The sequence below is a fragment of the Carassius auratus genome, chromosome 3, assembly GCF_003368295.1.
Source record: "Carassius auratus strain Wakin chromosome 3, ASM336829v1, whole genome shotgun sequence".
Taxonomy (NCBI): Eukaryota; Metazoa; Chordata; class Actinopteri; order Cypriniformes; family Cyprinidae; genus Carassius; species Carassius auratus.
The window spans coordinates 7496885-7507539 of NC_039245.1; the positions used below are offsets into that span (position 1 = coordinate 7496885).

Genomic DNA, 10655 nt, shown 5'->3' on the forward strand with positions numbered 1-10655 from the left:
ATAAGGAGGCTGTAAACTCTGTTCATTGGTTATAAAATGAGTACAAGGCCTTGAAATGTATTGAAAAAAATAAATATTCAGTTGAACCACAACTGGCCTTAGTCCTTCAGGGTTTATGATTAATGCGCGCTTATAAGACATAGGCCTTCTTGAAGAAACAGCACCCTCGTGCGGTAAAATGAAATACTACAACTGCATTGCCGTGCAAATTCATGGCAATATTTAGATTTATCCATTTAGCAGACTACGAAAAGGTTGTAAGTTAGTATTTTGTATTTTCTCTCTGTATTAAAATTTGCACATTAAATTTTATGTGCAGTTTTATCAGTGACATCTTCAGGATGGAGATGAGTGAAGTGTGTCATCTATTTTCAGTTTATGGGGTTTAATGTCGCTGTTTCGTACATTCATCATTTACACTGTTGTGACCATCTGCATTCACAGCTTTTTCTGCGGGCAGAAAAATTCAGATACAGATTTAATAATTTCAGCCCACTAAATGTATCCAAAAGAATATTCAGCTCAGAATTTGTATTTAAGTCCACCAGGTCAGTCACTGCATATTCAGGAAGAAAGCATTGATTAATGACAATCAGAGGAAGACTAGTTTTTGCTGTTTTCCTCTTGGTATCTGTCTTCAGAGTCCTGACACATGATTAGAAAAGGACTAGAAAAGGATTAGAAAAGGACAGTGAAGACAGATCACAAATACACAGCTTTGTACCAAATATTTCCACAGAATGCTCTTTCTGTGTCAGCAACAACAGCAAACTCCCAATAGCTGACATGGAGCTGCATCTCTGTGACTCAGCATTTTGTTACTTATGAAAGATGTATGAATTTGTATAAGTTATCATTAGCCTTTACAATAATATAGGTTTAATTCATCTAAATTAAGCTTTTTAAAATTGTTTGATGTAACCATATAATGACAATATTTAGCATCAGAGCCGTTTGATAACATAGGCTTGGTGATTTATGCATGTAGTACAGCTGGAGGCTTTGCAGCATGTAGACAGTCTGCATTTAACTGTCCAGTAACATTTAACTGAAAGTAACATAAGATGACAGATTGCTGATGTTATGGCTATCCAGTCTGTGTCGATTACATCAAGAAGGGTTACTTAGTGATATTGGTTTCATTCACTTTCCATTTGTCAGGTGGAAAAATCAATGGGGGTTTATAGGAATATAAAATGTTGTGGAAATATACCGTGTAGACTTTTTGCACTATTCAAAACCTTAATTGCAATATTTATGTAGCATTCTGCTGAAAGTTAAAGTAGCTGTAATTTCTTTTAAACTGTAATTTGATGTAACTGAATATTTAATCTGATGACAGATGTAATAAAAGGAGAGTGTGTATTTATGGTTACTGCATAAAATGATGTTCAAACTTGAACTCACATTACTTCAGCATTATTTAAACAGTAATGAAAGAAAACATAAACATATTTTGATTGATGGCTATTTATTAAAAAATTATGTAACAAACACAAATTTTTAAGTTATTTACTCAAAAAAGAAAATGTAATTGTAACCAGTTGATATATTTTTGTTTAAATAAATGTTTAGTGTTTAGCAAAAATAACTTATTTATCATGTAAATTTCATAAACAAGTAAGACAATTTTTACCAGCATTAGACTAGAGTGGTTGATCATAGAGTCAATGTGTTAGTCACCTACAATTTAACCACGAGCATTACATTTCACCACATGGTAACCACAAAAACATAATAGAATCTCTTTAAAATTTTCCTGTTAGAATATTGTTTATGCAAATGTCTCATACAGATTCAGAGAGGCTTTATTATCATTTCAGCTCTATACAGCTTGTACACAGTGAAACGAAACAGCGTTTCTCCAGGACCATGGTGCTACACAAGACAACATTAACTACAAAACTCACATTGTACTGAGCAAAAGATGATACATAAATAAATAATCATAAATAATCTAACATAATACTAAAACTGGAAAGAATAAAGTAGAAAAGTTGAACATAAAACAAAGTACAGACTACATAAAGTGCGTATGTGCATGTCTGAATGAAAGCCTGGGACATTACTATATATATATATATATATATATATATATATATATATATATATATATATATATATATATATATATATATATATATAAAACAGGCGACAATATTAATAGACAAGGACAATATTTTTATTCAGGTATTTATGAGATGTGTGAATGTAGTTGTCAGGTCAATTCAATTCAATTCTTTTTGAGGTCAGTTCACATGGAGTTGAGGAGTCTGATGACTCTAGGGAAGAAACTGTCTCACAGTCTGACCGTGGAGGCCTAATAACAGAAGCTAATATAACAGTTTAATAAGAGCCAGTTTAGAGAAAACAAATCAATAAACTGTGCATTTAATAAAATATTGAGGTAAAATATCAATTTGGGTCATATCAATAAGTTATTCATGATGATACTCACTTTTCATGTCACGTAATATGCATTTGTCAGCAGTTACTCAATCAATCAATCAATATTTTTTTAGTTATGAGAACTTTCAATAAAATGGTTCAATCAACATATTACAAAGTTAAAGTTAAATTAAGTTAAACTTAATTTGCAGCATAAACAAAACTTTAAGTAAAAATAATAACACTAATTGAGTTGTTGGCCTGAACTTAATAACATATATTTTTTAATATTTCAGTTTAAATCAACATTTATTGCAGCACATGTCAATGTGTTTACCTTCAGTTATAATCATCCACAACTTAACAATGAGCACTACCGTATACACTACTTTTCATCATTATACACAAATTAATCACAGTCTTTCTCTTAAAAGAATTAGTTTACTTTTAAAATCCCTCACGGAGACCATCAAAATATAATTTATGATTCATTATGTAAGCTTTAGATATGACTAAATAAATGGTTACATATAGCCTACATCCAAGTCCCACAATTCTAAGTCAATCCAGTCCAAAATGTTTATTCCTCAAATACACCAGGTTAAGACCAATTAGTGTACATTCAACAGGAAAGCAATGGCTTGGTTATAACAAGATTGCATCAACCTTTACTTGTTACACCTTTCAGTTGTTTCAAACGTACAATTCTGTATATGAGCTGTGTCGTGAAAACATAATGTGCTCTTGAAAACAGAGGGCTGTATTTAGCTGCTGTCTCCACCCAGGGTGTGCTGGTCAAACAGGTACTCTGCCATCCTGTTGTTGCCAGCATCCATCTTGGTAAGGTTGGTGATGTGGTCACCAATCTTCTTAATGGCCTCAACCTGCTCATTCAAATAGTGAGTCTCCAGGAAGTCACACAGCTGTTGGACAAGAGATCAAAATAGAATTTATGAAAATAACATTCAACAACCCAAAACGGATGACAATACACGAGCCATGTATGTAGGTATATAATAAATTACAGCATCAACACCAACTACCCCAAGTTACTTATTATATTACTATGACTTTTCTTATTGCTTTTTCATAGATGTGTCTTTTGCATGTCTGAAGGTAAATCTTCATAACTCACATGAGGATCTCCCTTCTCAGATGCCACCTTGTGCAGGTCCAGCAGAGCCTGGTTGACCTTCTTCTCCAGCTGAAGAGCACACTGCATAGCAGTCAGTCCATTGTCCCACTCATCACGCTCAGGTTTCTGAAGAGAGAGACAGTCAGAACAGTTAGCAAAATACACATATGTGTAATGTCTTTCCATAACAAAAGACTTTGTTCCAAACCCTGTCAACTCACCTTGACGTCCTGAAGCACGACGCGTCCTCCCCTCTGGTTCTGGAGCTCCATGAACTTCTCCGCGTGCTCGCGCTCCTCCTCGCTGTTCTTCTTGAAGAATTTGGCAAACCCAGGAAGGGCGACGTCATCCCGTTTGAAGTAGTGAGCCTGCAAGTAGCAAAATCAAGTTAGGAACATAGGATTGAACATAAATAAGCAGGCTACATAATATCTATTTACAGATAATACGTCAACATATAATGCAGAACTGAAAATGACAGAGAATAAGATGTGATTTCGAAGAGATATGAACAAAAGATAGAAAGAAACACTTGCCATGGAGGTGTAGGTGTATCCAGCATAAAGCTCCAAACTGATCATATTGTTGATCAAAGCCTCGCAGTCGCGCGCGAAGTTCTGGCGAACCTGAGAAGTCTCCATTTCGGCGGATTTTATCGTTTTATTATCAAAAGCGTAAAAAGAAATATATGAAATTTTGATGAGATATTAGTTCCGTTCAATCACTGTTGAAGCGAGAACCTGTTTTAGACCTTCCTGAAGCTGTGAGTGGAATGATCATCATCTTATATACGATCAGCGCTTAATGCTGAATGGAACTGAAACCAGCCAATCAAAGAACGAGCTGAATAATTCAGCGATGAGACACTGCTGTGTCATTCTGTAAGATAACAATGACAAGATCAATGTTCATGAATCAGATTTTTTTTCCCTTCTACTTGTCACAATTATTGGCAAACGGAATAAGGACACGCGGGTTCAGCTCCACATCTTCTGATGTGGTATAATCCCTGAACTGGTGGTACATGAAGGCTACTCCAAATAATAATAATAAAAAAGGACATTTTAAGCAATTTATTATCTAATCTAAAATTAACCAAATTAGCTACATTATTCTATCAAGATCATATGTGAAATAAATACATATGTTAATAAAAAAATATCACTAGTTCTAGGGTCATGGGGATGCTGGAGCAATCAAAAATATAGAAAAAGTAAATATTGAACAATTAATCTGCTAGCTAATAATTAATTTGCTTTAACTATCATTAAAATAATCTTTTTGGGGGAAAGGTTACATACATTAGCTAATATAAGAGTTTGAGTCAATTTTTAGAAAACAAACAGATAAAAACTGTGCATTGAATAGCCTACACACACACACACAAACACACGGAGCAGTGGGCAAGCCAATATTGCAGCACCAGGGGAGCAGCTGGGCATTCTGTTCCTTACAGACACTCAAACACATGACTTTTGGATTACAAACCTGACTCTCTAACCATTAGGCCGTGACTGCCCTAAACAATAAAAACAAGTCAGACAAGTTTGTATGACATGAGGGTACTGTAAATGTGTGACTGCATTTTTGGGTGAACTATTCATTTCATAATAACCCAGTTGGAAGGAAGGGCATCAAGAATGTAGATGCTGCAGAACCAGTCAAAGGTAATTGTCATTCTGTAAGAGCGTCATAAAACTGGGACTGAAGCATTTATGGCACTAAACACAAAACCACAGCCAGTTTAACAGGAACGAGTTAGTGTTGCACACTAACCAATCCATTCCTCCAGTCAAAAGAGAAAAAAGAGCACTGCACCTACAATATAGACAAAAAAATAATAATAATAAAAAAATAAACAACAGGATGGAAGAGTATCTGTTTGACACGCAAACCCTGGATGGCGTCATCAAATCCTTTTAAATCAGGTTTCAAAGAGCACATTATGTTTTTACGACACAGCTCATATACAGAATTGTACGTTTGAAACAACTGAAAGGTGTAACAAGTAAAGGTTGATACAATCTTGTTATAACCAAGCCATTGCTTTCCTGTTGAATGTACACTAATTGGTCTTAACCTGGTGTATTTGAGGAATAAACATTTTGGACTGGATTGACTTGTACTTTTATTCAGAATTGTGGGACTTGGATGTAGGATATATGTAACCATTTATTTTGTCAGATCTAAAGCTTACATAATGAATCATAAATTATATTTTGATGGTCTCTGTGAGGGATTTTAAAAGTAAACAAATTCTTTGAAGAGAAAGACTGTGATTAATTGGTTACCCATTTTATCTACACTAATTTGTTATTAATTAATTTGTACTAATTTCTAAGAGTTCCTATTTTGTGTATAATGATGAAAAGTAGTGTATACGGTAGTGCTCATTGTTAAGTTGTGAATGATTATAACTGAAGGTAAACACATCGACTCTATGACTGTGCTAATGCCAGTAACATTCATATCTAAATTTGTTCATTAAATTTACATGCTAAATAAATTATATTTACCCTATGCTGCAATAAATATTGATTTAAACTGAAATATCTGAAATATATGTGATTAACTAGTTCAGGCCAACAACTCAATTAGTGTTTTTTTTTTGAGTAATCAACTTAATATGTTGTGTTTATGCTGAAAATTAAGTTTAACTTAATTTAACTTTAACTCTAATATGTTGGTTGAAAATTTTTATTGTAAGTTATAACTAAAAAAAGATTGATTGAATGAATGAATGACTGAATGATAGATAGATTGATAGATTGATTGACTGATGTACCTAATCTTATGATGATACTCACTTTTCATGTCACATAATATGCAGTCAGCAGCAGTTACAAACTTATAAGACTTTACAAACTCAGCTTTCATGGTATGGTTAACCTGAACAGGGCTTGGACTGATGATTCCTGTAAAAGATTATATATATATATATATATATATATATATATATATATATATATATATATAGTACTCAGTACTCAGTGTCTCTCTCGGAAAGATGTAGATGCTTATATATATATATATATATATAAGCATTTTTTATTTTATTTCAAATGATCAGGATTTCAAGGATGCATGTGACCCTGCATAGTACAGCAACAGTGATTTGGCAAATATAATGAGACAGTTCTGCAATATCATGTAACAGTGATGTCATCACAGTGTTTGTTCTAACAGTGATGTCATCACAGTGTTTGTTCCACATGGTAACTGCATTTGAAATAAAGAAAAAATCATTAGGGTGACAAAGACATAGCATGTTTGTAGTGAACTCTGTCTGCCAGCAGCAAATGTAAACAGATGAAGACATTCATCTGAGTTGTGTTGCTGTGACTCAGCAATTTCTCATTTATGTCATATTATGGAACATGCACTGTATGGTTGTTATTGTAACAGCTGTCCAGAATCCAGGTGTGTAGCCTCACTTTTACACATGCCATAAACTTTTTTTTGTTTAGTAACACCAAAAGAAAAAAAAAAAAACGTCATAAACATATCACCAACAAACACTAAAGATTGTAACTATTTTAAACATTGGAATAAAGAATACTGAAATGCTTTACAAAAACAGAACAAATTCAGTGTAAAAAAAAAATCAGTTTTGTCTTAAAGAGACAGTTAACCTACAAATGAAAATTCTGTCATTATTTACTCACAAACAATAAAAACAAATCAGACAAGTTTGTATGACATGAGGGTACTGTAAGTGTGTGAATGCATTTTGGGTGAGCTATTCATTTCATAATAACCCAGTTGGAAGGAAAGGCATCAAGATGTAGATGCTGCAGAACCAGTCAAAGGTAATTGTCATTCTGTGAGAGCGTCATAAAACTGGGACTGAAGCATTTTTGGCACTAAACACAACAAGTATAGAGGAACACAAAACCACAGCCAGTTTAACAGGAACGAGTTAGTGTTGCACACTAACCAATCCATTCCTCCAGTCAAAAAACAAAACAGAGCACCACAGTGACCACACCTACAATATAAAATAATAATAATAATTATAATAAAAACTGAATCTGGAAAATTGATTTTTAGTTGTCAGAGTGCTTTGTGTGAAATGTTATTTAAGTCCTAGTATTATTGTATGAACTTTAAAGGTCTTCCCATTTTAATGAAGTATTTATGAACTTATGAGTGCTGTATAAAACACTATGGCTCTTCAACATGATATTATTCTAGTGAGAAATTTCAGCTGTTTGACTTCCCATAGACACAGAATTCCACTCCAGGTTTTGTTCACTCAGGAAAAGATGACGGCACCGCTGAGATGAGTAACTGAAGGCCAACAATCTATATTATATTATGTATTGATTTTATAACATAGTTTTAAATGTGTACATTTAAGAACTACCATAATTGTAAGCTAGTTTTAGCAACAGCTGTCAGCTGCCCACTGACTGAAGCTTATCAGGGTTGAGTCTGGTCAGTGCTGTGTAGCCGAAATCCTGAGTGAAAATGAGGTTACTGTTGGAAGAAGTGTTAGTGAGGCCAGCCGAGGGAGTTCATCTGGTTTTCAGTGCAGATCCGAATGCCTTTAATAATAACAGCAAAAGCACTGTCCTTGTCGAGTTAGGTCTATGTTCAGTGTCTCTCTCAGAAAGAGTGGAGTTATGTTGGTAGCCTAATACTGAATTAACTACATCACTTCATACTAAAGCAATAAACATTAAAACGCATCCATTTAATACATCATAAATGTTGGAGCTGCACCCAGGTTTATATAATGCATTCAACAACTGCTCTTCAAAGAGATTTAACAGTTGGAAATTATACAGGTATGTATTCAAAAGATCAGATAGGCTAGTTGAGGCTGATTTACGGTTCATGGTTTTCAGTCAACAAGGACAGTTAAAAACAGTAATAAATCACTGCACACTTGGCAATCAGTCATGTGTAGATCTATATAATTCAGAATAAGCAGAGAATTTTATTTTCTGCATATACACTCTTGTTATGATAAATGGTTAGGAGTTATAAGGTCGATCAATATGCAGCATTTGGCATCAGTAATTCCAGGAAAGATAAGCCACACTTTCATAAGTTACCTTTTGCAGGCCAGACTGAATAAATCAACTGCTGGCTCAAACGTCACGTTCATATTTATGAACCTCTAATAAACCCATTTGAAGAAAACAAAGGGACCATTCAATCCAGCCAAAAATAATGTTTATTCACCAAATTCACTTGGTTAAAACCAATTAGTGTACATTAAACACATAAGCATCAGCTTGATGACAAAAAGACAAGATGATGGATTAAATTAGCAAGCATCTTATAAAATGTTGCCTCTACAGATGAACCTTTCAGCCTCTCAAAATCATGTGTGAGAACATTAAGCGGAGTACAGCATGACGCTCCGCAACATGCAAAAATGATCAGAGGGCTGCATTTAGCTGCTGTCTCCACCCAGGGTGTGCTGGTCAAACAGGTACTCTGCCATCCTGTTGTTGCCAGCATCCATCTTGGTAAGGTTGGTGATGTGGTCACCAATCTTCTTAATGGCCTCAACCTGCTCATTCAAATAGTGAGTCTCCAGGAAGTCACACAGCTGTTGGACAAGAGATCAGAAATTATGCAAGGACACTTGATTCAATAAGTTAGGATGGTACAGAGGCATTAAATGTAGATTAAAACATGAACTTCATAACTCACATGAGGGTCTCCCTTCTCAGAAGTGACCTTATGCAGGTCCAGCAGAGCCTGGTTGACCTTCTTCTCCAGCTGAAGAGCACACTGCATAGCAGTCAGTCCATTGTCCCACTCATCGCGCTCAGGTTTCTGTAAAGAAAGAGAAAAACAGGCCAGTGAGCACGTGACGTTTTCTCCCCTTTAATTCAACAGGTCCTTACATGTACACGGACCCAGAGCCAGTTTTGCACATCAAATCGTTCAACATAGAAAGAGCACATTTCAAGTGCAGTCACCTTGACATCCTGAAGCACGATGCGTCCTCCCCTCTGGTTCTGGAGCTCCATAAACTTCTCCGCGTGCTCGCGCTCCTCCTCGCTGTTCTTCTTGAAGAATTTGGCAAACCCAGGAAGGGCGACGTCATCCCGTTTGAAGTAGTGAGCCTGCAAGTAGCAAAATCGATTAGGAAAAGACTGAAAACACTAAACGAGACGCGCTCGTTCACCGCGGATTAGTGGCGTCGTCAAAATAACTCGAGAATAAACTCTTTAAGTAACGCTACAAGTTTGATTTGCATACGCTGTCGCAAACAAGAAAAAAAAAACCACAAAAAGACATAGTTTAGCATATGGACTTTAGAAAACTAGATACTTGCCATGGAGGTGTAGGTGTATCCAGCGTAAAGCTCCAAGTTGATCATCTTGTTGATCAAAGCCTCGCAGTCGCGGTCGTAGTTTTGGCGAACCTGAGAATCCATTTCGGCGGATTTTTTGTGGTTTTATTAACAAAATGTGTGTAAAAAAATAAATAAATATGAAATGAGAGGTTTTCGAAGGGAAATTCCAACGAGATCGAAGTTCCGTTCAATCACTGTTGAAGCAAGAACCTCTCCTGATTTTCCTGAAGCTGTGAGATGGAAGACGAGCGCGTTCAGCTTATATACGCTCACAACATGACGCGTCAGAAACACCGAAACCAGCCAATCAGAGAATGAGATGAATGAGGAAGTGGTAAACAGTCAACTGAGAGTCAGAAGACAAAGGAGATACATTCCCCCTTTTTCATAATTAATAGCAAGCTGAATCCAACACAAACAATTATTTGACACCATAGGTTTTATTTGCGTAATATGTAGACAAAATCGAAACTTTAACAACAGTTAATTCGACATTGTTTTGTATCTAAACATACATATATCATATTTTAATTACAAGGGTGTAAGGCAATTAAATATAAAAAAGAAAGAAAAATATAGAACAGTAGCTACATCTTATTCTAAGATTCTCGTTATCTGAGCAAAGTAGGCTACATTAATTAGAACAGGGATGTTTTTTGTTGTTGTATAATTCAGCATGTTGTTTGCTTTTAACACTTTTGCCTCATTGTACTGTATTTTCACGGCAAACATTTAAGGTCGAACCTATTACTAGTTTGAACTATTTACAGAAATTATGAAATTACCCTTTGCCTTCCTTAATTGGCACAATTG

The 10655-nt window shown here is 35.1% G+C and overlaps 2 protein-coding genes across 2 annotated transcripts; both read right to left on the reverse strand.

The window, feature by feature from the left end:
- Positions 1 to 2953: 2953 nt before the first annotated feature.
- LOC113045900 (ferritin, middle subunit-like) lies at positions 2954 to 4305 on the reverse strand. Its single transcript, XM_026206646.1, has 4 exons — positions 4060 to 4305; positions 3745 to 3891; positions 3524 to 3649; positions 2954 to 3311 (listed from the first exon to the last, which is right to left on the reverse strand). Exons 1-4 carry the CDS (start codon positions 4162 to 4164, stop codon positions 3153 to 3155), a joined length of 537 nt encoding a protein of 178 aa, XP_026062431.1. The 5' UTR covers positions 4165 to 4305; the 3' UTR covers positions 2954 to 3152.
- A 4382-nt stretch (positions 4306 to 8687) lies between these two features.
- LOC113045904 (ferritin, middle subunit-like) lies at positions 8688 to 10095 on the reverse strand. Its single transcript, XM_026206662.1, has 4 exons — positions 9822 to 10095; positions 9463 to 9609; positions 9191 to 9316; positions 8688 to 9086 (listed from the first exon to the last, which is right to left on the reverse strand). The coding sequence occupies exons 1-4, from the start codon at positions 9921 to 9923 to the stop codon at positions 8928 to 8930; spliced, it is 534 nt and encodes a 177-aa protein (XP_026062447.1). The 5' UTR covers positions 9924 to 10095; the 3' UTR covers positions 8688 to 8927.
- Between the last annotated feature and the right edge of the window lie 560 nt (positions 10096 to 10655).